Source organism: Misgurnus anguillicaudatus, chromosome 20 (genome assembly GCF_027580225.2).
Source record: "Misgurnus anguillicaudatus chromosome 20, ASM2758022v2, whole genome shotgun sequence".
NCBI classification, from domain to species: domain Eukaryota; kingdom Metazoa; phylum Chordata; class Actinopteri; order Cypriniformes; family Cobitidae; genus Misgurnus; species Misgurnus anguillicaudatus.
Window position 1 is genome coordinate 22,220,260 of NC_073356.2, and position 27,403 is coordinate 22,247,662.

Consider the following 27,403-nt stretch of genomic DNA (forward strand, 5'->3'; position numbering starts at 1 on the left):
GGCAATGTTCGGATCAAAGATAAGATAGCTGCCTCCTCTTATAGCAGAGGAGGGTTATCGACTCTGGAAGCAAAAACACTCATGACTCAAAATACTAAGCAAACTAAAAATATATATTTTTAATAATAAATCAAATATTTAGGGATTAAGACTCTTTTTAATCAATGGACAAAAGTCAATATAGAGTACACAATTAACTTATATCCGCATAATATTTGTTCTAATTAATTAATTCAGTGAAATGATTGATGTTAGATGGTGGCCTCTTAAAAGACCAGTCTCGTTTTTATTTAATCCTCGTCATATATAAATGTTCAGTGTGTGCCTGCACTAACTTGTTTCACTGAAAAAATTATTCTTTCACTGAAAAAAAATGATTCATTGAATTTAATCATTTTTTTAAGGTAAGTGGTTGCAATCAATTTATTTAAACTACATTTAAACAAAAAAGATTAGTAACGTAAAATTAAATATAAAACTTTTGTTTAAATGTAGCTTAAATAAATTGATTGCAACCACTTACCTTAAAAAAATTGATTAAATTCAATGAATCATTTTTTTCAGTGTTAAATTTACTCAATTTTTTAATGTAAGTGGTCAATCAATTCAGTTAACCTACATTTTAACAAAAGTTTTTTGTTTTGTTTTGTTTTTCTAATTTGTTTGTTTAAATGTAGCTTAAATAAATTGATTGCATCACTTACTTTAAAAAATTTAGTAAATTGAATTATTAATTTTTTCAGTGTTGTCTGCTTTCACTGAAAAAAAATATTCATTTTGTTTACTCAATATTTTAAGGTAAGTGGTCGCAATCAATTTATTTAAGCTACATTTAAACAACATTTTTTTTGTTCTGTTTTTTAATTTTTTTTGTTTAAATCTAGCTTAAATAAATTGATTGCGACCACTTACTTAAAAAAAATTTGTAAATTGAATGAATAATTTTTTCAGTGTTGTCTGCTTTGACTGAAAAAAATTATTCATTAAATTTACTCAATTTTTAAGTGGTTGCAATAATTTAATTTAATTTAATTTAATTTAATTTAATTTAATTTAATTTAATTTAATTTAATTTAATTTAATTTAATTTAATTTAATTTAATTTAATTTAATTTAATTTAATTTAATTTGTTTAGATAAATTGATTGCAACCACTTACCTTAAAAAATGAGTAAATTGAATGAACCATTTTTTCAGTTTTAACTAAATGTAAAGTATCATGTTTGTCTGGACATGTATAACATGAATTTGTTAAAATGTGCCAGTTTCAAAGTTCATAAATTATATTGTGTGACATTATTTTTCATAAGCAACCTTTTTTTCTTGTAAGACTACTCAATACACGGAAAAAATAATTTATAAAATTTACTCAATTTTTTAAGGTAAGTGGTTGCAATCAATTTATTTAGGCTACATTTAAACAAAAGAAAATAGAAAAATAAAATAAAATAAAAAACTTTTGTTTAAATGTAGCTTAAATAAATTGCTTGCAACCACTTAAAAACTGAGTAATTTGAATGAATATTTTTTTCAGTGTATAACATTTTGTCTTTTGATTATTCAAATTAGATTTTTTTTCATTATTTTATATTTAAAAAGAAAAAAACTCAAATAGGGTTTACAAGTTAGACAGCAAAAATGAGATCTTTTATTAAAAATCTAAAAAATTACATCATGTGAGTGTATAGTCACAATGTCACTCTTGTGTGCAAGGGTTACACCTCTAATTGGCACTTGTTGATCTCATGTTGAAGCATATTCACACTTGGAATATTAACTGGGTCAAGGTGTCAATTTTAATCCAACACTACAATGTTAACCTTTGTGCTGAAGTTTTCCTGAAACTGAATTTCCCTGAAAATTCAACATAAAATGTTCTGTGATAGAGAACATTGTGTTTTCCAGACTAAGAGGGATCTAGTAGCCTATATGATTTGGCAACTTAAATTAATGAACAGCTTGGGTTGCAGAAATAAATGTTTCTGAATATTAGAGCTAAATGACAGTTCATCATTTTCTTTACATAAAAACATAATTGACAGTTTTTTATCTATTGTCAGTCATGTTCATTACAACTTGACAGAAATAGGAAACTTACACTGTAAATCATTTCTGTAGAAATTACAGTATTACTGGCAGCTGGTTGCCAACTTACTGTAGATTTTACATTTATGTTAGTTACTGGTTTATGTTACTTACTTAAAACCAGCTGCACCTAATTTTTTACACCATAGATGAACAAAAATAACTATAATTCCACTAAATCATGTAATGTTGCAAAACAATACCATAATTTATACCATAGTCCTATAAAATTTCTATTCACTTCTTCTGTTGAAGATTTGAGTAGTTATATTAAGAAATTCTCCACAATGTCAAGCATTCTGATGAGGTGCGGTCAGATGTCTGACATTTTCACCACCTCACCTGTCTCATTTCTCTCCTTTGGGAAAGACACTCATCTTCAACTTGTAATTAAAGCCTCATCCTTTCAATGCCAAGGCTTACATACGTGTGAAAGTAAAAGAACAGAAAGGGATGAATGAACGAGTTGAAGTGAGTCACTTTATCTATTCCAGAATAAGGATCTGCACATTTTGGAGAGTAAAATACAGGAAAGACATCTTTAGTGCATCCGTTCTGTCTCCTTATCAGATGTAAGATTGATTTCATCTGTCAACACATATAAGGGCGGTTGTCATGTCTTGTATTGCTTTATTCTAGTCTTGAGGCAGAATCATGATAGACTCATGTGTGTGCCTGCTTGCGTGTCTCGTCACTTTATCCCCGCTCCCTTGTATCCTCTTGTCTTTATTGTTTAATCATTGTCACCTGTACCCCTTATTAGTTCTCCCTATTTAAAGTCCTTGTGCTCTTTGTTCTGTCTACGTTTGTTTTGATTTGTTCCAGTTGGTATCCTGTCAAAATTAATCCAGTTAAATCAAGTTCATTGTTTATATGTTAGTCTAGTCCAGTTTAGGATTTTTTGTGATATATAGTCTAGTCTTGTCGGTGTTTAATATCTTCTGTTCGATGTTTGTTTTGCCCCATCGTGGGTGTTTTCTTGTTTTGTAATAAAGTAATTTGTGTTGTCCACGTCGTCTGCGCTTGGGTTCGTTCCTTGCAATCCCTCACAACGGTAAAATGCAAAACATCTAATTGCTTTGTGTCCTAAATCACATCACCTTCATTTATTAAACACTTAAGTGCAGTTTGTTATAGGAAAAACATAATGTGTAGTTTTCCAAAGTAGTCACAAGGTTGTATTTCAATTTATATACAAATATTAAATTGTCATCTAATTGCAGTTTTGTCTTTTAGTCATTCTGCTCTTTTAAATTTACTTCGGGAATCATTAGGTGTTGGCAGTGTTTACAGGTAAGGTCAGGCAGTTCACTCATAATAAGTGATCATAAACAGTCATGGTCACGCTCTAGTAATGCTTCATTTTAGTCACATTCTCTGTTTTCTTGCCCCAATGTGCTTTTATATCGTTTCATACAAGTTTTTAGATTTATAATGTGACACCCAGCTGAGGACAGACAGAAGTAGAAGTGGGCCAAGATTTAAATAACCTCTCACTGTGCGTAGTCATACCAATTTTACTTGTTTTGCTCTTTACAGACCAAATCAAATCCTCAGGTGACAGCAGAATCAGATACGTGCCTTTCCATTGAAATTGATCAATGCGGCAAAACAGTCGGCAAGGCTGTTTATGGTCAAACGATGCATCATTGCCACATTATACTGATGTCACCATGCGATCTGCACAGGTGTTAAGAGCTGCTTTTCTCAGACGGATCTCCAGGTCTTACAAGTGAGCTCTACTCCAAGCTTTCTTTCTCCTGCAGTTTTTAACAGATAGACCTTGAAAAATGTCTAGACAGTTTTGTTGATGCAATCTCGACAGTGTTGTCAGTGATAAACTGTCTGGAGTAATGAACAGCATCCAGAACGCAACATAATATAAAGGGCTTGTTGCTAATCTTTTTATTAGTGTGACAAATATGACTTAAGCGTTTATTACAATACGTGTTGGGAGTGTGTGCTATGAATATTGAAATGCTCATAAAGTAAACATCGTAGAGTGTTTACTAAAAGTAAAGTAAACATAAAGTAAAGAGCGTCAACACTACTGAATAATGAAAGGTGCATCAGCGCACATACAGTACATTAACATGTTTGTTGTTTAACATAAAGACAACAGAAAGGCCAAATGTTTAATTTCAAAATGGAAACAATGTCTGAGCAATTATAATTCATCTTTATTGTGCATAATAAAACATTTAAAACTTGATCACACTGGTGATTTCATTGCAGACACCAGTCTGATATCCAGCACAACAGCAGTATTGCTCATCATGCGATATTGCTTAATTCTTTGTTAGTTGTGGCTATTTTGATTCACATGTGGAATGTATCTTTTTAAAAGGTCCTAATATGCACCATTTTGGAACAGATATGTACCTTTGAGGTACCAGTGTGTACCTTAGAGGTAGCAACATGTACTGTAGGAACAAAAGTGTACTTTTTAAAAAGGTACTACCCCAGTGACAACTTTGTACCTTTATGAACCTTTTTTTCTGGGATTGTACGATTTTGTCATCGGACAGACGTCTAAACCCAACGTTGAACTAACTTCAGAACCCAACATCATTTTGACATCCAAACCCAACAAGCTGATTCCCAGACCTTTGGCTGATTTAGAAATCTCAGCCGGACGCATTTTTTGAGAACCCAAGGTTGGTCTGATATCTGAACACAATGTTGGACTAACGTCAGAATCCAACAATGGACTGACTTCAGAACCCAACGTTGGACTGAAATCCAAACCCAATGTCGGACTGATGTCAAAACCCAATGTTGGCCTAACATCTGAACTCAATGTCATTTTGATGTCAAAACCCAACATTGGACTGACGTCAAAACTCAACATAATTTTAATGTCCGAACCCAACGTCGGCCTGATGTCCAAACCCAACGTCATTCTAATGTCCTAACTCAAGGTTTGGCTGAAGTCTGAACCCAAGGTCGGCCTGACGTCCAATCCCAACGTCAGACTGATGTCTGAACCCAACGTCAGACTGACGTCTGAAACCAATGTCCGCCTGACGTCAAGACCCAATGTCATTTTGATGTTCTAGCCCAAAGTCATTTTGACATCAAAACCAAATGTCATTTTAATGTCAAAACCTAACGTCTGGCTGATATCCAAACCCAACATCAGACTAACGTTAGAACCCAACTTCGAACTGACGTCAAAACCAGATGTCGGACTGACATCAAAACGCCAACATCGGACTGACGTCAAAACTCAACATCATTTTAATGGCCGAACTCAACGTCTGGCTAAAGTCTGAACCCAATGTCGGCCTGATGTCCAATCCCAACGTCAGACTGACGTCTGAACCCGACGTCAGCCTGACGTCTGAACCCAATGTCGGCCTGACGTCAAAACCCAATGTCATTTTGAGATCAAAACCAAATGTAATTTTAATGTCAAGACCTAACGTCTGGCTGATATCCAAGCCCAATGTCAGACTAACGTCCGAACCCAACATCGAACTGACGTCAAAACCAAACGTCGGACTGACATCAAAACCCCAACATCGGACTGACGTCAAAACTCAAAATCATTTTAATGTCCGAACTCGACGTCTGGCTAGTCTCGAAGTCTGAACCCAACCTCAACCTGATGTCCAATCCCAACGTCAGACTGATGTCTGAACCCAACGTCAGCCTGACGTCAAAACCCAATGTCATTTTGACATCAAAACCAAATGTCATTTTAATGTCAAGACATAATGTCTGGCTGATATCCAAACCCAACGACAGACTAACGTCCGAACCCAACATCGAACTGACGTCAAAACCAAATGTCGGACTGACGTCAAAACTCAACATCATTTTAATGTCCGAACTCGACGTCTGGCTAAAGTCTGAACCCACTGTCAGCCTGATGTCTGAACCCAATGTCGGCCTGACGTCAAAACCCAATGCCATTTTAATGTCAAGACCTAACGTCTGGCTGATATCCAACGTCCGATATCAGACTAACGTCCGAACCTAACGTTGGACTGACGTCAAATCCCAACGTAAGCCTGATGTCCAAATCCAACATCGTGTTGACGTCAAAACCCAACGTTGGCCTGACGTCAAAACCTAACATTGGGTAAGATCATAAAGATAGGCCCCAATGGTAGCAGGGTAATTCTATATAGATTTTTTTCAGTGAATTGTCATGTGTGGATTATTTAGATCTTATTTTCAATATTAAATCTTTATATCTTTGCAGGACCCAATGCAAAGCGTTTTTCTGCCAGCCTGGTCAAGTGGTTCAAATTTTGACTTGCCCTGCCAAAATTTTCACTGGCTGCACCACAAAAAGTAAAATTGACCTATCCCGTTGCTAGTTTTCAGGTTCAAAAAGGTAATAATAGTAATCAAATGTAAAATATCACTGCAGTCTTCTTCAGTTAAGTGTAGATTAATTCTTATCAAAGTTACAAAAGTGAATCATTCATCAATGACAAAAATTTACACATATCTGATATATCAACACAAAATTGTAGCTAGAAGGCTAGCAGAGCCGAACAGTATTGGCCACGCAAAGGTTTCAAATTAAACTGTCAATAATACACACATTAACAAATATCAAACAAACGTATAGGATGTGATCCAGAAATGCCATATTATCCTGACAAAGTGTGAACTTCTGCATCTGTCATGAGAAGTCTTTGAAAGTAACAAGCATTGTAGCATAGGCCTCGCATACTTTATTAAATCTGCCTTGGGTAGGAATTATTTAAATGAGAGATACTGTGAAGCCGGACTTTATTCGATTAAGTCTGAATTAATTTGATTGTTTTTTTGTAGAGAAAATATCTCTCTTTGGAGTAGCAAAGTGCTCTGCTTTGCCGACCTTCATCATGCTCAAGCAGCAACATTATACACTAAAGAAAGTTGAAAATGTAAAAAAAGTATAATAGGTGCTCTTTAAGATAATATATAGATCAAAAAAGATTTTCCAGAGAAGAACAGATTTATCAGTAGCATCTCAGAGGCGCTGTTTCAAAATGAGCGCCGTACAGAAACTTGAGGCGCTCAGATAAGGATCCGTTTTAGATACTGCTGTCGTCATCGAGGCGCAGTGTTATATCCTTTCTGACCTTACACTCAGTTTAGAAACACCACCAGACACACCTGTCCGTGTTTTTCCTCACTGACCAAGGCCTCTCACTTATGGCATAGTAAAACAGGTAAAAATCATGAATATTTTACCAGTAGTTGCTGAAAGGGGCTGACGTATGTACCGGAGCCTGCCTGACATTTCTACTCCTGTTTTAATTATCTGATTCACATCCACTGACAGCAGATAAATGAATAAGTGCAGAAAAGAGGCCGGAGGAAACGCATGCTGTCATCACACTTGACACGAGCCAGCTTCAGGTATGCTATTCCTGCTACAAGCCCTACATGTTTTGTGGCAGTTTTAATTGGATAATGTTGTTTGACCACTGGCTATTTTGCAGAACGTGACTTGTTGAGGAAGAAATGAATGTGAATACAGAACAGCCTGGGTGCACTTGAGTACTGATATGGTTAAACATTAGCGATTATGTACTGAATACCTATTGCACTGCTTCCTTCATTTGTGGATCCAAAGCTTTAAGAAAATGCAGTTATTAATGCCATAAAACGTGTTTACTTTTATTTCAATGTATTTCTATTCTTTGCTGCTCTGAATTAGTTCACTGTCCAAGAAAATGGTCCCAGATGTCACTAGGGTGGTTCCCTTTAAAGAGGTCCTAATGTCTCACGAAATTACGTACCTATAGTCGCGTAATTTTTTTTTTTCTTTTTTGTAATCGTATCACGAATTTCTATTTATGTGTCATTGTCACGTATTGGTTGCTCAACTATTTTGTTCTATTTTCTTACCATTGTCGCTTCAGTTTAGGGTTGCCCAAACCCAACTCTAACCCTAACGCCAGGCGAATGTTTTAAAATCAGAAAATATAAAAAAAATCAGAAAAAAATAGTATAAACCAATACTTAAAGTGACATCCTAACGCAAACACCAAATCTAACTCTAAATTTAAAGCAAAGCGACAATGGTTTTAAAAATATAAAAAAGCAGTTGAGTAACCAACACGTGACAATGACACAAACAGAAATTCGTGATACCATCATAAAAAAAACACGGAAATTCGTGACAGTATCACGAAAAAGAATCAAAAATAGGTACTTAATTTTGTGAGGCTGGGTAGACAATTTATGTACATGGGTGATTCTCACGAAACCATCGAAACACCACGGCACTAATGATTTTAGCTTTAAAATGTGTAATATAGTAACATTAAAAAGCATCAGAATTAACACAATACTGTGTTCTACCTTGCACAATGTGTGATTTCAACATAAGAATTTATCATTGTAAATTTTATCTCATTTTACCGCAATGTGTCCGGCTGTGTTTGAACATGCGTTATGTTGTAATTTAATCAAATTAACACAAAAATATTAAGAAAAAAAATAAATGGATGTTTTGCTAGACTACTTTAGATGACAGAAAAAATATTTACTGAATATTCATGTATAATAATAATGAAGAAAAATTAGGAAAATGATGTGTCCATGCCTCATGTTCTCATCCTCCGCAACACTTTTTGAGAACAATTTAAGCACACATACAGAATTTTAATAAAGTTTGATTTTGAGTGACCAAGCACATGGACCAGTTACTTCAAGATGGCTACCAGGTAAGATCATTTTTTTTACAGTTAATTTGAAATATTGTCTTGTCAGAATGCTTACACGACATTTTGATTATCATTACCGCAACAGATGCTTATTAAATGTTAATTTAATTAATAGAAGCATAATACTTTGATTTTAAATGCATGTGCAGAATCTCCAAATTATGTTCTTTCAGGTTTGTCATGTCATTTTGAAAATATGTCAGTGTTGATGTTTTCTGACTGTTGCGGTAATGAGATTTTTTAGGACAAATTTTTAAAATTATGTTACAAAAAGTGTTAAATGATAAGTAAAAGTTTTTAAATTAATGTTCCCATTTACTCCAGACTTTGTTTTTGTGGGAAAAAAGTAAATTTAAGCAATTTTTTACATTTTCATGCTTGAGAATCACCCACATATGATATATGTATACATTTAGTACCAATACTGTATGTACCTTTAAGGTCTTAATTTGTACTTTTTGTTACCAATATGTAACTCTGAGGTACAAATATGAACTCTTTAGGTGCAGATGTGTACTTTTTGAAAGGGTATACAACCCCAGTGATAACTAGGGACCTGAAAATGTAAAGAGTATAAATTGTACTATTTCATCAACTCAGTGAATTAACAGAGCACTTACAAACGCTGCCTTATGTTCATGAAAATCTGTTTTTTTTTTTCATGTTTAAGTGCTATAATTGGGTCTCCAGTGCTTTTATCAACCTTGAAAATGTAAAAAAATCAACCCAGTAACTTAGTTTTGGTAAACCATTCTCTGCAAGCATGTAAACAATAGGTCATTGAAATTTGGCTCCCCTTGTAATGTCAGAAGGGGATAATACAGCCCCTTAATCTGCACTATCCATAGGAGCCCTTAAATTTTTTCTTATTTTCAACTGATTTCCTATTTTATTTTATTATTTCAATTTTCTACACAACAACAACTTAAACAGTGTATTACATGAAAAAATATTTATTCAGTATCTGTAACAACATATAAAAAATGTTGGCTCACAAATTTATGTGCATTTTAATGTGCATAATTCAAAATGAAAAAATCCATTAGAAAATGAAACATCTGCTGCTGTCATAAATGGTAAGATTACTGAGGAAGCAGTGAGGCTGAGAAGTGCAGGAGTAAAAAAGTGCCTATGTGGAAGGTCATGATACTGAACATGCTTTATAAGACTAAAAAAATTGTGTTTCTGCACTTACATGGTCTGGATTTAAGCATAGAATTAATCAAGGGCAAACTATTATAAAGCATCATGCTTAAAGACAAAATTGGCATAAGAAAACTTTACATTGTGTACAATTATGTCCACTGATTTGATTGTTTTTACAATCTATGAATCAAAATCTATTAACAGGCACAAAAGAATTGGTCATTTAGTTTAGCCCAACATTCATATTCATATGCTCCATTGCACTGATCCAGCCTATGCGACCCTCTGTGTGCTTTCTCTGTGCTCTATATTTACTTTAATAAAGCCGAAACAGTGTGTCTTTTCTTTAACAGTTTGTGTTGTTGTGAGTTTGTCATGGATGCTGTCCACTTCGGTCAGCAAGTTCTTTGTGTGTGTCTGCTTCGGTCTGTACTGAACATCCAGGTTATCTGTCCATCTGCTCTTCCTCCTCGAGGACTTCTAGAATAATTGGAGACACAGAAAGCCAGTGAGTGAGTGAGGTATTAAAGATGTTATCAGTGGTTTATTGGCTACATGTATTTGATGTGTGCAGGTGTATAAGCTGGAGAGCAGAGAGCAGGTTGGGACATAGGAAGTATTCTGGGACATTTAATGAGTGTCGAAAAGTCTGAAAGGTCTAACACTCATTTCAAGTCACTCTGCTCTGTGTGATCCTATTACACACTTCACAAAACTGTTTGCAAGCTGACTACCTCAGTGTTTGTCTGCCCTCTTCTGGCTACAAGTGGAATTGCACACTAAGTATCTTACACTAGATTTGTTTCAGCAGACATTGCATTTCTTCAGATATGTGACCCAGTGTGTGAAAACCGAGCTAAAATCTTTTTTTTTACTGTTTTCTGCATAAAGTACTGTAAAGAACATTTTGCGAAAATCCTTGATATTTTATGGACTTATGGATATATGGGCTGAGTAAGGCCATGCCAAAGAAATCAATGATTAAAAAAAACTTAGATTATGAGACCTTTTTTGGATTTCACAGACAGGGTCACATGCTTATTTGCAGTAACCACATAACAAAGTTTGTCTTTATTACATTCAACATCATTCATTTGTATATAGCATTTTGTGAAACATTTTTTCAAAATGATAAAAGAATAAAGGTAAGATTACATTCATGTATTTTACTCACCTGTTCTGATGTGTGATAGTGTTCTGTAAGGTGCTATGTGTCTTCTATAGTAGTCTAAGCAGTTGATAAACCATCATGAATATAGTAATAAAATATACAGGTGTTGATCTAGATGCCTAAAAAAAAAAAAAAAAAAACAGGAATTGTGTCAGTATGCGCTGATCTCAGTCAAAAGAACCGGGATTGTTTGAATAGACCTGGGATTTGGCAGATGGTGATCATTTAATTTAGTGAGGAATTAAATTATAAAAACATAAAATATATAAATTTATGCTTGTAATGAAAGCAAGCATGATAAGAGATCAAATCTGTAAGTTATTGGATTTTTTAAGTATTCATCTCTTTGTATGACTCAAAGGTGCATTGTGTAACTTTTAGAAGAATCTCTTGACAGAAATGCAATATATTATACATAACTTTATTATCAGTGGTGTATAAAGACTTTACATAATGAATTGCACTGTTTTTACCTTAATGAGACGTTTTTCTCTACATACACCACAGGTCCCCTACACCCCATTCAGACAGCCAACGACAAGCAGTAGCAGAGCGACGCGATCTCATTCATTTTAATGGAAACTGGGCGACTTCCGGCGACACGAGCGAACGTGACCGTTGGCGACAGAATTTAGGCGCGATTAGCGACGGAGTCGCGCGACAAAAGTTGAGAAAAGTTTAACTTTATGCAAATTAGCAGCGAGTTTCACGAGCGACTACCAATGGGAGTGAAGTAAGTGGAGCACTATGAGCACTGATTTGTTGTTTACAACATGGGGTAACGTCACACTACTACGCAACAAGAAGTGGGAACGCCCACAAGCGACATCAACCACCAGCGGCAGGCGATGAGCAGCGATAACAACGCTGGCTGTCTGAATGCGGCTTCATTGGTAGTCACTCCAGAAAGTCGCTCATCATTTGCATAAAGTTAACCTTTTCTCAACTTGAGCGACTGGACACGCCCATCCAGCCGCCAACGGTCACTGTCACTCGTGTCGCCGGATTTCGCAGAGCTTCCATTGAAATCAATTAGATCGCGTCGCTCTGCTACTGCTAGTCGCTGCTAATGTAAACGCGGCTTACGAGGGGCCATTTACATGCCATGCCTAAAAACTGCTTTTCAGTGCGCTCCTGTGGCGTCTGCTGTGGCAAAGCAACCATCAGCTGCGATCTTTGTTACAACAAGGAAATTTCAGCAATGGATTTCCACCACCGAAAACCCCTTGCCTGCTACAGCTCAGGAAATCCCTGGACCGCAATTATGAGCTCCTCCTCCATTTTTCTGTTGAGGTTTCAAAGTAACGGAAAAAGTGAGGAAGCTGATTGGTGGATTCTTGTCAATCATTCTGAAAAGTTGAGATGTTTTTAACTGGATGCAGTTTGGACGCTCCTGGAAAAAACACGTCCACGTTGCTTCAATTATGAGCATACCGCACGCATACATTTGAAATCACGAGCTTGAGCGGCAAAAGACGGGATATGTGAATGGCCCTTAACTGTTCTACAGAGCGCGTTTCATCCCTACATTGTCTCAAATAATGTCATATTTGTCACTCTAAAAAACAAACGGTGCTATATAGCACCAAAACAGTTGCTTTGGATCGTAACGATAGAAGAACCATTTTTAGTGCCATATAGCACCGGTGAAGCACCAGTGAAGCACCAGTGAAGCACCTGTGTAGAACCATATAGTGCTATGTAGAACCATATGTGGTGCTATAGTGGTGCTATATGGCCCCTATATGGTTCTACACTGGTGCTTCACTGGTGCTTCACCGGTGCTATATGGCACTAAAAATGGTTCTTCTATCGTTACGATCCAAAGCAACAGTTTTGGTGCTATATAGCACCGTTTGTTTTTTTAGAGTGGGCGCTACCATGCGTTTTGAAATTGAGAGGTGAGCTGTTGGTTGCAATTCGCAATCTCACCACTAAATGCCGCTAAAATTTACAGACACCACCTTTAAACATTTTTGTTTGTTTTTTGTTTCTTCAACTGTCTATTTAAAATGACATTAGATAATAAATAACAAAAAAGTCTAAAGTTTATTTATATAACAAGCAAAATAAACAACACGTAGATTATAGGAAACAAAAACATTTGTTATTTTCGACGAGGTATTTGTTCAAGAGTTCAGTTTAGCAACTAGTCAGACCAGTAAACAAACAGAAGTCGTAACGTTCCGACCAGATGCGTGTGTTGCCGCGGTTACGCACCTGGCCTGAATTTAACTTCCGGTCTGTGCTTGTTTATTGGTCTGGCTAGCTACTAAACTACCATCTGGAACAAATACCTTGTGGAAAATTAAAAATATTTTGGTTTCCAAAAGACAAGAGGATACAGAGATTTGGCAACCATGCAAGAATTTAAGGATTTTTAGCTAATATTATATACATTACTTTTACACAGTAACATTAGATCAGTGTATGGTTGATATGCATTAGCTATTTGAACTGAGGTAATTTACTGGTTATTTATTTGGACTCAAAATAATCCGCTCAGGACTCTGTAGCCTATTGATTCTTTGCAAAAGTCTTCTGGAAGGTAAGTCTGGGTCTGGTTTCTTTATGTTATTTCCGCTGAAACGTCTATACTAGTGTATACTGCTGTCTGAACCATAGAGTTCAGATGGATCATGTTTCTTGGTTATTTATTGTACTCTCCAGCAGTGCCCTAATGTATGTAATTGTTTGAGCTTTTATAGATGTCTTAGTAGTGGCTTATTTAATTAAACATGCATGTTTAAATACAGGCTGAGTTCAGTAGTATCGGTATTGATCAAAGGATACTGCCCCCTCTTTGCACATTTCCCCTATGTTCACATGTCTTCCTTACATGCAAAGCCATTGTTTAACTTCCCAATACATGAGGATATGGAGCAGATGGAGTTCTCAAAGGAATCCATATTCTTAAAATAATAGGAGCACCTGTTTACATTCATGTTCATTGCCATAGTGCTCGCTCAGCAGGTCGGCAGTGTCCAGTCAGACAGTAATACCACAGCAATGGCATTTCAGCGTTTTATTGGATTCATTAAATATGAATGTTATCTCCTCCACCGTGATATTTTCACAGCATACATCACTGGTATTAAATATAAAGAGCGTGGTTTAATTGTTCTGCTATAATTCTAATCGGCAAGGAGCACAAGTGTGTTTTATTAAAGGGTTAAGCTTTTAAAATCACTTTAAAAGTTCAGCGGTTCAGAGTTTACAATGCTTGCTTTTTGGTTATAAAATACTGTATAGGTCAGTGGCCTTGACAGCTAATATTTCGCAAAAGATTAATGTTGTTTTCCATTATTGACTAGATTTATTATTCTATTCTTTTCTTTTTAATGACGCTTTGATGCTAAACATATGACTCCGTTTTTTCTGTATGGCTAATTTTTTTTCTGTAAGTTCTGTATGGATGAGATTTGTCCACCCACAAAAGGACATCAGGCCTGGAATTCTCTCTATAAGAGACAACGCCTCTGTGTCTCAAAACAGACACACCACAAAATCACAAGATTGTTTAAGCATTTTGTGTATGAAACATATCTTAAGTTTGCTGTAAGCCTGGATAAGTTGAGTTTAATCAAAGTAACTCGTTGCCTTAATAAATGTAAGTAATGATTACTTAAAAACTTTAAGTAATTATTACTTTAAAACTTTGTGAAGTTTACTTAAACATAAGTTGTTCTAACATCAATTTAAAGTTGAATAGACTTAATGTTTTAATTTCTTCCAATATTCCTGCACTCTTAAAGGTGTAGCGGAGGATTTTCTCAAATTTTAGAAAAGAACCGCCTTCTCCACTTTTTAAAAAAAATGCAGTTGACCAACACTCCTGATTGACAACCAGGAGGACCAATAGTCTTGATGATCCACATTTATTCAATGATTTATTCAATCACTGAATAAACGTGATTCTCCACAGAAACACACAACACTGTGTTTTTGACATGCATTGTCAGAACTGTGGAGAGAAATACCTTAAAATGTTCTGAACAGCGTTCATGTACGGAAACACTGATCACCTGAACGGTGACTTCCCAAAATTATCATTTACAACAAAAAGACATCAATAATATAAAAAAAGAGCTTGAACCTATATGCCATTTTATTAACAAATATTTAAGTGGTGAAAGTTCTTATCAGTTTTTATTCTGTGAAAAAGGAGACAATAATCAAAGTATTCAGGCGCAAAGGATTATGGGTATTCCTCACAACATGAACTAAACATTTTAAGTTCATTTTACTTGAATGTTTTAGTTTAATGGATTTTGTAAGCTTAAAAGTTAAATCAACTAAACTTTTTAAGCTTTGGCTTCAAAACAGAAAATATTAAGTGATGTTTACTTGATTGTTTAAGTAAAGACAATATCTGGATTAACAGTTTTAATAATAAAAAACAGGAGTTCAGTAGATGCCTGATTCATAGGGACAGTGGGTTTGGTTGGCTTTTCTTTTGGCACATTTTCATCTGTTTCTCTCTTGCTGCTGTCTTCTTCAGTCTCTGTCCCTTCTAACAGTAATCTAGTAATGTTCTCTAGTTCTTCCCTGCTTGCATTGCCTAGTGAGAACATGAAAAAAAATGTAAACACATTTTTATTTAAAAAAAATCATGATTGTCTATTATTTACCTTGATATTGTAATTATGAAAATTATTGCTGATCAATAGATTTTACATTGAAGTTTTGAAATGTTTTATAACTTTCTGTAAAGTAGCTGCATGGTAAAGTTTGATAAGGTTTTTCAATTAATTGTGCAGCCCTAAAACACATATTCCACTGGTTATGATTTATTGTGTTGTTGTGTTTGTATATTGTGTCATCTCATATACTTCTTAGTCTAATCAGATCTGAGGTGCAAAGTTATCCGATCTACCAAGCTTAATGTAAAACGTCTGTTTGCTTTAAGTTACAAAAGCTATTAAATTAAACAATAATGTGAAAGCATTGAAAACCTACTAAAGAAACTGTACAGGAATGTTGAATTGTAGTCTGGTGATTGTGTAGAATCATAGTCAAAATCATACTCCTCATCCTCAACACCTGTAAAGACAAAAAAACATTAGATTTTCTTAAAACTTGTATATTATCAGTTGGGCTGCCATTTGATTAACACTTGTAATGTTATTAATGACTTGATATGCTAATTATATAAATGTAATTAGTTGCAATGAACCAGAAAATTAAGCCCCAAAATTAAGCCAATTAATTGAAATATAATATTATATATATATATATATATAAATTTTATTATTATTGCAGAACTTTTTGCATTTTGCTAAATGCTTTTATCCAAAGTGTTTTACAGTGCACAGATTTTTTTCATCATTTGTGCTCCCTATAAACACACGACCTTTGTGCTGTTAATGCAATGCTACCACTGAGCTATACAGGGTCACATTTAAAAGATAAACCAGGGCACATGGTTAAATGGATAATGTTGTCTGTACTAAATTTAACATGTTATGTTTTTATGTTTTGCAATGAGGTCAAAGTCTGGACAAATCACTCCGCTTGTCTGTTTTATATAACAATCTTACATTTACACAGTCCAGCAGTGAGTGTAGTATGTTAGCCATCAATTATGACTTATCTTCATTTCACAAACACCATCAATGCTTTGAACTTTATCTGGCCATCTTCACTGCTCGACACAGCTCAGTCACCTCACTGAACCAGAGAGGACATTGTTTCCCATTGAAAAGAAACAGCGTCAGTAACTTGAGATCTTTGTATTGCTTCTCACATATTGCTATTCGTCAGTTATGTGAGACAGCCAGAGCTATTCAACAGGACACCCTTTCTATGTATCCTGCCTTCACATGATGCATGTGTCACTGTGGGATTAATGGGCACTGAGACGTTGACTGAATAGAGAGACAGCAGTGACATCCGTGTAGTCAGCACAATGCTGAAGACCTTGTGTCCAAAAATATCATGGAGGTCTTTTGGTAACAGATATTTCACTATTTGAATCAAGTATATTTAATTCAAAGCAAATGACAGCACGTGTGTAACCGTTTGGCGCTGCTGAAGATATACAGGAGCACTTTGTTTGGGTCATTAAATCCCTCAGGTTATATTAGTTATAATTAGTTGTTTCATGAATAATAAGCTTGATAGTTTTTAGTTTTTTAACGTTATGTCCTAAATGTGGTTCTGCTTTGCATACATATGGGAATGCTTGTAAAAGAAAACATTTAATTTCCTCATTCAATCCCAAATGACAGTAAATCATAATATCTTATCAGATGACACAAACATGTCATGGGAGACATGGAGCATCAGCCTGGGATCCATACCAGAGCTATAGCCTGGCATTATAAATTAAAAAAGCATCAGTCTCTGGATGATTCTTGGATCATATGGAAAGTCTATGAGACTTATGGCCTCTGGAGGCACACCGGCCCTGAAGTGCTGACCCTCATCAAAGTTTGGTTAAAAAGGATGGGAACTGACCTTGAGAATCTGCTTCCTGAGGCTGAACAAATATTCTGTAATGGCTTTTCCTTTAAATCCAATTTATACAGCTGTTTAACAAGATCAAATTGATCAGAGTCATGTTTTTAATCTTGAAGAATATAAAATATCTACACCTGGGAATTGAATGCGACACACCTCAAATGCCTCAGGCTTATCTGGGTTTGTCTGACTTCATTTTCTTTGAACTTTTTAGAAATATCATATGTCCAAATAGAATAGGATACAGAAAATGTGTGTTTTACCAGCCTGATCTCACGCGAAATCTTACATATTTTACGAGTTGGCTAATTCGTATCAATTCATATGAAGTTAATCGTGCAAAATCGTACACTGTTAGACATTTTCTTGTATATATGCGGTAACTGCACTGTAAAAAAATTCCGTAGAAATAACAATGTTAATGCAGCTGGGTTGCCGGTAATTTACCGTAGATTTAAATTTATGTTATTTACTGGCAAGAGTTTGTTCAAAGTTAAATAAATTTAAAATATTTACAAGTCTTTATCTTTACAGAATAAAAACTATACAATAACAGCTCATGCAAAGCGTTCTGGGAACCAGAAATCATCATCAACCTTTTTCTGTTTTTTGCTTCAGATTTTGTTTCCCAGAATGTTTTGCTTGATGCTGTTTTTTTAGTTGTACTCTGTAAAGACAAAGACTTGTAAATGTTAATAACTTGAACAAAATGTTGCCAGTAAATAACATAAATTTAAATCTACGGTAAATTACCGGCAACCCAGCTGCATTAACATTGTTATTTATAACCGGCAATTTCTACGGATTTTTTTTACATTGCGAGTTACTGTAACTGCCTCATTACAGTACCATAACTGTACATGTTTTTTACAGTATGATGCTTTTACTGCAGTTCCATTTTACAGTATAATACCCTTACTGTAACCTAGTTTTAAAAAATATATTGCTTTGAAGGGGAATTAAACCTGGGTCACCCGTGTCGTAGGTCTATAACACTACCACAGTGCAACAGAGTCACTTAAAAAAGTTACTCGCTACACTCCCCAAGTAACTCTTCTGTCACTCTCCTGACACTCCGAGGAGTGAAATCTTGGCCTCACTAGTGTTTTGAAGTCTTAAAGGTGCAGTGTGATAATTTTAGCGTCATCTAGTGGTGAGGCTGCGAACTGCAACCAATGGCTCAGTCAACTGCTTAATCCTCGCTTTTAAAACACATAGAGAAGCTATACGGTAGCTACCACCGGACAAACATGTCATCGTCGGAGACAACTTAGTAAAAAAAGTTTGTCCGTTAAGGGCTTCTGTAGAAACATGGGGCACAAAACGGCAACTTCCATGTAAGCGGACCCTTGGTGTATATAGATAAAAACGTCTCATTCTAAGGTAATAAACACATAACGGTTCATTATGAAAGGTCTTTATACACCCCTGATAATATAGTTTTGAATATTATTTTGCATTTCTGTCAGGAGAAATGACACACTGCACCTTTAAGGTCAAATTCAAATCTGACGGTCAAGCATTTATCCATAACCACTTTGTTGTTTCTATCTACAATTCTCAATAAATTATTAACACTGCTAAAAAACAATTTACATTTTGAAATTTGCTTCGCTGTTGAAAGAATAACAAATAAAATGTATTTATTTCATAGATATATTTTATTTTTCCATTTTATATGCTTTTATAACACTGTTTTATTCAACTACAGTAGCACTACTGCTGTTGTTTTACAGCAGTCTACCGCAAATTTAAAACATACAGTAAATCACTGTAAATTAAATGTTAATACCCATAATGCAATGCATATTACAGTAATGAACTGGAAAAGAAAATGATGGTATTCAACTACAGTAGCACTACTGCTGTTGTTTTACAGCAGTCTACCGCAAATTCAAAACATACAGTAAATCACTGTAAATTAAATGTTAATACCCATAATGTATAAATTTTGAGGTAAGTAACTGTCTAACAGTGTATGATTTTCATGAAAAAAACAACAACAACGAAACCGCACCCAACGTCACAGGGGTCAAGGAAAATCGTACAAAAACTTACGAATGTGGTTGTATGAATTAATTCGAATTAGCCAACTCGAGAAAGCGTTGGTTTTACAGCATTTCAAGTAATAGTTTTAAGTGATAAAACCAGTTTTGAGATATTCTTGTAAGTAATTTGATATTATGTCTGCTTTTATCTATTGCTTACCAGTTTACTATTTAGTGGAGTTTATTTAATTGATAGTGTCTTAAACTAGAGTAAAAACTTAAATGTTTTGCCACATTTGGCTTTTGGCCTATGGCCAGGCTCAGTACCATTAGGACTTTAAACTTTTCCCAGGCTTCCCTCACTTTATCTTCAAAATCACCCGTGAATGAGCAGGTCATGACAAGAGAGATCCCACAGCTTGCTTCTTTTTAATGCTCCGTGTCTATGGCTAAAGATGTTTTCAATGTTCTTGATGACTCTTTCAGACTAATCGCATTATATGTCTTTAGAGAGTAAAAATCATCTGTAAGCACTCAATCTTTACTCCTGCAGGAGATTCGTGGGAAACAGAGCGGGGGTAATACCTGGATCAACACCAATAAACAATTGGTATCATAAACGCGACCCGAATGCTGTTAGCTGTCATAGAGAATGAACTGTTTGCTCAGGCCTGTGTTTTGTCACTTGAGTAAGTGATGTGTTTATGTAAGAGAGATTATCCCTATGGCAAATCTTTCACCTTTTTTAGGTTCTAATGAGAGTATACCAACAATTAGGTCTCATGCCACTCCACAGAGTTTAGCGAAGGGCTCTTATCCAAACACGGTTATGCCCTTAATCAGATAACTTTACCAAATAAAGCAACAGGGTTATATTTCTGTCTGCAAGGGGTGAGCATGCTGCAGGGGTTTTAGGGTAAAGGTATTCACCCGCCCCGTTGAATTTGCCTTTCTTTTAAGTTCTGGTCCTTCGGCAAGGAAAAGTAAATGGAGCTGAGCTTTAGCTCTATGGCTCACATGCAACAGTTTTACTGGATATGCACTTCATCATTATAAGCCTTTTATCCATCTCACACATTCTTCTCTTGTCAATGAGGTGTAAGTGCACGTAAACGAAATTCCTCAGGATAGAGGTCAATATATTGTTTGTGGCCTTTGTCCAAATTCTTGCTTTGGAAACCCAATCTGGCCACATACAGCAACCGAAATGCCCAAGCGTGCCGCACAAGCCCTGAAAAGTGAAGCCAAAATGTCTTGATCGCCCCCCAGTGACTGGTCCCATTATAGGTCATAAACCCCGCCTCCCCCATGTTATTCAATGGGACTTGAGACCAACTAAAAATTGTAAATACACTTCAATTATCTTTTTTCTGAAGCTGGTTTCATTTACTGTAGTTTTATCACGCTGATGTAAATTCAAATGTTTGTTTTTAAAATAAGTTTGTGTTTAGTTAGTTATTTAATGATATAAAAACGGTGGTGTCACGTCATGATTGACAGATGTGATATTGTGTGATATGCGCATTCTGCGAGAGCGAGGGCGGGGTCTTGATTTCGCGACTTTACTTCCTGCTCACTACTGCGCAGGACTGATCCCTAAATCGCTACTGCGCAGACTCAAGACCCAAGATGTCAGCGCCGTATCGGGCTTCACTTTTCGCCAATGGAAAAGAGTGAACAGGCGTTGTCCATCTTTTTTACAGTCTATGGAAATGCCCCTTAAGGTATACATTTAATCAATTTGTGTATCAATCCCATGATCTTGGCAGCGATCTTGATCTTGATAGCACCATGCTCTACCAATTTGGCTACAGGGACTGTGAGAAAAAGTAAGGCGATGCAATATATGCTAGAAACAAACAAACACTAACTAAAGGACAGTGTGCTTTTAACCGGAGATTGACATTTTATAACTCTTGCTGAAAAACACTGGGATTGGGAAATTTAGTCAGGCGGAACGTGACCCCTTAACTCCCACTCAGAGTAACTACGGAGTCACCGCCATCAGTCATTCAAAACCCCCTAAACTTGTGATTTCAAGATGTTATCCTAAACAAATGTCAAAACAAGCATGAAAAGTTACAAAAATATCCTGAAGGTAAAACATCATTCCTATTATGATTTTTGGCCAACTTTTCCCCTTATCTCTTTTCCCAGGGGCACACAGTGAGGCCCGTCCAAGAGTACACGTTACCCTTCTTGTGACATCTGCTTTATTATCTTCTGAATTATCTTTTTTATTCACAAAATCAACAGGCATCTGGCATACAACTGAGCACATCCCCCAGTACAATCTGCCAAATATTCTGTCTAATGCATTTCAACATAAACTCTCACTGTGATGAAAGCCGAATCAAAATTTTATTTTACACTGATGGTCACCAAGAATAATGCAGCCAATTATAAAGTTAGTTTTTTTGCATTTTTTAAGTAAAATATATAATGTAAAAATTAATATTCATACTTATCCTTCAACATTTGTATTCAAGCATTAAGCAGACACTTTTATCCAAAGCGCCTTACAATATCTATTATTAAATCTCTTATACGCTTTTACAATGAAATCATGGATGTTGTGCAAGTCTGTCACTTCCTTGACACAAAGACAAAATTCCTGCTTGTTTCTGTTGTTTGTCAATAGACAGAACAAGAGAAGGAAGTGAAATCTGTGGTCATTTGCTCTTTACAGACATGTAGACAGAAAACAGCTGTGCAGAGAACACAGTGGGATTGCATTACTCATGAGATTATTCAGAGCCCCTGAAGCCGTCTGTCATGCAAGAGTTTGTACACCACATGCAGATGGCGGTATCAAACCATTCAATAAAGATGCACTTGCTTTTGTGTGCCTTTCATGGGAATTTCCAAATGTTATCCTGAATAAGACTCAATAACTTTTGCCTATCAGTGTTTTTCTAATAATTATTTGACGTGTTTAAACCTGCTGTAGATTTAGCTAGATTTGCCTGGTTGCCTTGCTTTTGCAAGTTGCCTCAGTGCCTTTAAAGATTAAAATCAAAACCAGATGCCCCCAGCACTTACCTTTTCTGTCAGGGGGTCTCTGCAAACACATATCATTGTGTGTGTAAATACTCATTAAGCATGCATGGCAAGTGTCCCTATACAAATGCATTTTTTAAAAGTTTTCTCTACAGAGCCCCGAACTAAACTTTTCACCACTCCATACATCTCTACTCTCTTTTCCAAACATCCACACACAGCAAATTTCCTCATTGAACTCATAATCAATCTTGCCCCTCTCATGCACTCACCCCAGCAGAGCGGCAGCAGTAGGAGAGCTCCTGCCAAGCACGCTGATATCGTCACACAGCGGTGAGGTATCCTTGCCATGTTGCCCCAAAGGTGCCGGTGTGTGTATGTGCAGCCTCCACGCTGTGCCTCCGAATAACTGCAGCGTGCGAGTGTGTGTGAAGGGAGGAAACAGCTAAGAGAAGGGGTGGGAGGATGGAGAACGAGGGGGTGGGAACTCCCATGTTTTAGATACCTCATTTATCTGTAAACTAGCACCTCCTTTAAATAATACAGCTGTCTCAACACAGAGAGTGGGTAGCGGTTACTGATTCGTGATTTATTTTGAAAATTATTTTTCAATGATGGGATTTTGAGGTGAACCAGACCTTGAGATGTGGGTCACAGAGCCCACTGAGAGGTCAGTGAAGCCTTCATAGGTCAGCAGATCTGAACGTCATCCAGACAGCTGTGTGACACTGCCATTGTGTCTGCTGATTGTCATCCTATCTTGATTAAAGATAAATGCGGATGCCTGCTGTGAGGATAATGGTTGGAAAGGAGGTTTCGAATTCAGATGGATTAACAAAAGAATTTAACTTGTGGTCTGCAGAGTCTTTAACAAGTCAAACATGTCAAGCCCTTGAAAAGTGGTATGGTACTGACTTGTTTTTTGGGGGAGGACATGAAAAATAAAGTATACTTGAATGTACAGACTTAAATAGCTGCAAGTGCATTACATTGTTGTTTTGTGCTAAAAGAAACAATGGAACAGTTATACACTACAAATATACCAAATAAAAAGTATAGTTCAACTTCAGTAGTACCTTAGTGCACTTGAAAAAGTATCCTAACAGTAATAGCCTACTTAATAGATGTGTATTGAAATAAATGGTGTCTCGAAATAGCACAGTTTAAGAAAACGTATGTTCTTAAGTTTATCTTAAAGGAAAACACCACACTGTTTTTCAATATTTTAGTATGTTCTTACCTCAACTTAGACAAATTAATACATACCTATCTTTTTTCAATGCGTGCACTTAATCTTTGTACAGAGCTTCGTGAATGTGTTAGCATTTAGCCTAGCCCCATTCATTCCTATGGATCCAAACAGGGATGAATTTAGAAGCCACCAAACACTTCCATGTTTTCCCTATTTAAAGACTGTTACATGAGTAGTTACACGAGTAAGTACAAAATAAAACTTTTGTTTGGAGCAATAGGAATGAATGGGGCTAGGCTAAATGCTAACACAGTCAAGAAGCGCTGTACAAAGATTAAAAGTGCATGCATTGATAAAAGATAGGTATGTATTAATTTGGCTAAGTTGAGGTAAAAACATAGTAAACTATTGAAAAACTGTGGTGTTTTCCTTTAAAGGATTAGTCAATTTTCTTTAAAAAAATCCAGATAATTTACTCACCACCATGTCATCCAAAATGTTGATGTCTTTTTTTGTTCAGCCAAGAAGAAATTATGTTTTTTGAGGAAAACATTCCAGGATTTTTCTCATTTTAATGGACTTTAATGGACCCCAACACTAAACAGTTTTAATGCAGTTTAAATTTGCAGTTTCAAAGGACTTTAAACCACAACTTCTCGTCTATCTCCGGTCATGTGAAGCGCCAGCGCGACCTCACGTAATAGCGTAATGCTGTGGAAAGGTCACGTGCTACATAGTTAAAACGCACATTTGTGGACCATTTTAAACAATAAACTGACACAAAGACATTAATTAGTATCATTCGACATACAACAACGTCGGAACGGTCGTCTTTCTCCACATTTGTAAACACTGGGATGTAGTTTTGCATATGTTATCCGTGACCTCTTGACGTGATGATGTATTACGTGAGGTTATACATGACCGGAGATAGACGAGAAGCTGTGGTACAAAAGTGCATATTTTTTATTTTTCTTGTCAAAAATGACGGACGTTTTGCTGGATAGGACCCTTGTGCCTCGTTTGGGATCGTTAAGAGTCCTTTGAAACTGCAATTTTAAACTGCATTAAAACTTAAGTATTGGGGTCCATTAAAGTCCATTAAAATGAGAAAAATCCTGGAAAGTTTTCCTCAAAAAACATAATTTCTTCTCGACTGAACAAAGAAAGACATCAACATTTTGGATGACATGATGGTGAGTAAATTATCTGGATTTTTTTTAAAGAAAATGGACTAATCCTTTAAGAAGTATTAATGACTACTTTTGTGTACATTTACTAATTGTAAAAATTTGCTAAGGGATCTATGCAGTGATGCCACAGGAGAAACAATTTTGGTTTCACAAACAAACTTTTAGTCTAATGTTCTTTAAAGAACCATTTCTTTTTTTATAGTCTGTTTTATAGTTTTTCCACTACAAAGATCCTTTTGTGAAACATAAAGGTTCTGCTAAAGTTCTACATACAGTCCAACAAGGAACCTTTTAGGAAACCTTTATTTTTTTTAAGGATGTACACAGTGAGTGGTTTTAGTTTTACTTTTTTAACTTAAAGTTTCATACATCTTTACATTAAGGAGTCGTCTGAATGTTTAGGAGTTTGAATGTCTTTGCATGCGGGTCCCACATCATTAGAAACACTCTGCTGTGCCAAGTGCCAGATGTTTTTGAGTTCTGGAGTGTGTAGGCAGGGGGGCTTTGACCAACCCATCCTTTCTACTCAGCAGGCGCTAAAGGAGAGTCTCAAGGTATAGAGATGGACTTTCCAGCAGCAGGAAAAGCAGGAACACAGGGGGTGTTTGTTAGCGAAGTACTTCGCTATGAATATTCTTCCCCTTTCAAGCCTTCTTTCCTGTCTCGCAGCGGTGATACGTCCTATTCGGCAGTTCTCACTCTGAGTCAATGAGACTTGGCCCTGTTCTGACCCTTTCCACAACCCCCAGCTGCGGGACATGGATCGTGGGACTGTGTGAGTGAGCCATACAAACGTGTGACAAGACAAGCGCTTCCTTCAACCAGGATCTATTTTCTGACTTTAAAGCAGATCTAGCCTTTGTCTCACGGGGTGATAGTAGGAGCCTGTGCCTACGGGCTGAAGACACACCCTTGGATTATGCTGAAATCCGAGATGACTCCCCCGTAAAAAAAAGAATGTTAAACCTCATAGTGACTGTAAGGAGACCATCAGTACCCGCATGAGTCATTTAGTGAAAAATTGGCATGTGAGTGGTGTTCGCTGTGCAAGGTGCCAACTCAAACAAATCCGTGTTTATTATTGGCCAGTTTGGAGTAGATGAGGGTTGTTAAGAAGTTAGAAAATGTTTTTTGTGCCACACTTTATTATCCTCTAAATCAAACTAGTTGTTTGATTTGTTGTTGTTGTGTTCACATAAGTACCTGTGTGCTGTTTGGCTGTTCACACGTAATAAAGACAATGGTTCACATTCAAACGCATTTCCTCTTTTAACAACATTTTACATCTTAAGCCGAAAGCTTTTTTTAGAGATTTGTTGTCAGTTAATACAAATAACATTGTGCCACACTTGCTTTCCTCAACATTATTATTCACAGCTGTAATAAAGTGAAAGAACTGCCACCATTGGCTCCAAAACTGAAATAGATAAATTAGAATTGGGCAAATTTGTAAGATAGACATTTTAGATGGATAGACCAAGTAAAAAGCACATGCCAATTTTAAACATCTGTGCTGTAACACTAATGCAGGGGACTTGAATGATGTCAGTATGATGGTTCATGTACATCCGCAAACAAGATTACAACCCCTTTTAAGCCATTTAAGTCTAAAAATGAGCCACCCACAGTTCTTGAACTTGTAGTTTGGTCTACAGATATAGCATTGGTCTTTCATGAAAATAAATACTTCGGAAATAGATACTTGGAATATGGACAAACCCAGCCATTAGTTTAAATTAACCTAGAAATTACCCAACCCAGCATTTTTACAGTGCAATCGTTCAAATGAATAAAATACAGAATTGGTTGGAATACCTTGAAACAGGGTCGGCCCGAGGCATAAGCGAACTAAGCAGCCACCAGGGGGCCCCCAATCGTTTTTTTTTACAATTAAATAACTTAAACAAGTAATATAAATTAATGAATGAATATGAATGAATGAATGAATACAAATGAATAAATGAATAATTCCAGACAAAAAAATCTGATTTGCAGATAACTGTTGTGTGTCTGCACTCTGCAGTGCTAGCGTTTGAGACTCATGCGCAATATAGACACCTCCCGTGCATTGACAATTCACGCCGGTGTGCAAGTGTGCGTAACTGTAATAAATGATAAGCCATGTCACAAAAAAGTATGTATCCTTCTGGTGCCGAAAAGAGAAAGAAGAAAATGACAGAGGAGGAGAAAAAAGAGCAAGATAAAGGTATGTTTGCATGATTATTTACAGTATGTTTAAGATGTGCAGCAAGAGCTAGTGGTGTGACAGTTCGCAGTTGATCCGTGATCGACCCACGGTTTGGCTCGCATGCGATTTGCGGATTAATATGCAAATTTAAATAGGGAAAGTTTATCATTTCACGTGTTTAAAGGGCTTGCAAATGTTAACATTTCAAGTGATTTTAAACCATTTAACCCGCAAAAAGGCACTAAAGTAAGAAGCTTTCTGGACGCACATGCGTTTGAATGTTATGATTCATTTAATTTGA

General features: G+C 36.1%; 1 protein-coding gene and 1 long non-coding RNA gene across 2 annotated transcripts; one reads left to right on the forward strand and one right to left on the reverse strand.

Annotated features, from left to right (window-relative positions):
• The first annotated feature begins 2,908 nt into the window (after positions 1–2,908).
• Positions 2,909–4,535, forward strand: LOC141351332 (uncharacterized). Its single transcript, XR_012359554.1, has 3 exons — positions 2,909–3,139; positions 3,322–3,378; positions 3,625–4,535. It is a non-coding gene; the product is annotated as an uncharacterized lncRNA (long non-coding RNA).
• A 5,164-nt stretch (positions 4,536–9,699) lies between these two features.
• Positions 9,700–22,970, reverse strand: LOC129455945 (uncharacterized). Its single transcript, XM_055220738.2, has 5 exons — positions 22,802–22,970; positions 16,039–16,122; positions 15,498–15,640; positions 11,083–11,198; positions 9,700–10,388 (listed from the first exon to the last, which is right to left on the reverse strand). Exons 1-4 carry the CDS (start codon positions 22,878–22,880, stop codon positions 11,127–11,129), a joined length of 378 nt encoding a protein of 125 aa, XP_055076713.2. The 5' UTR covers positions 22,881–22,970; the 3' UTR covers positions 9,700–10,388; positions 11,083–11,126.
• Between the last annotated feature and the right edge of the window lie 4,433 nt (positions 22,971–27,403).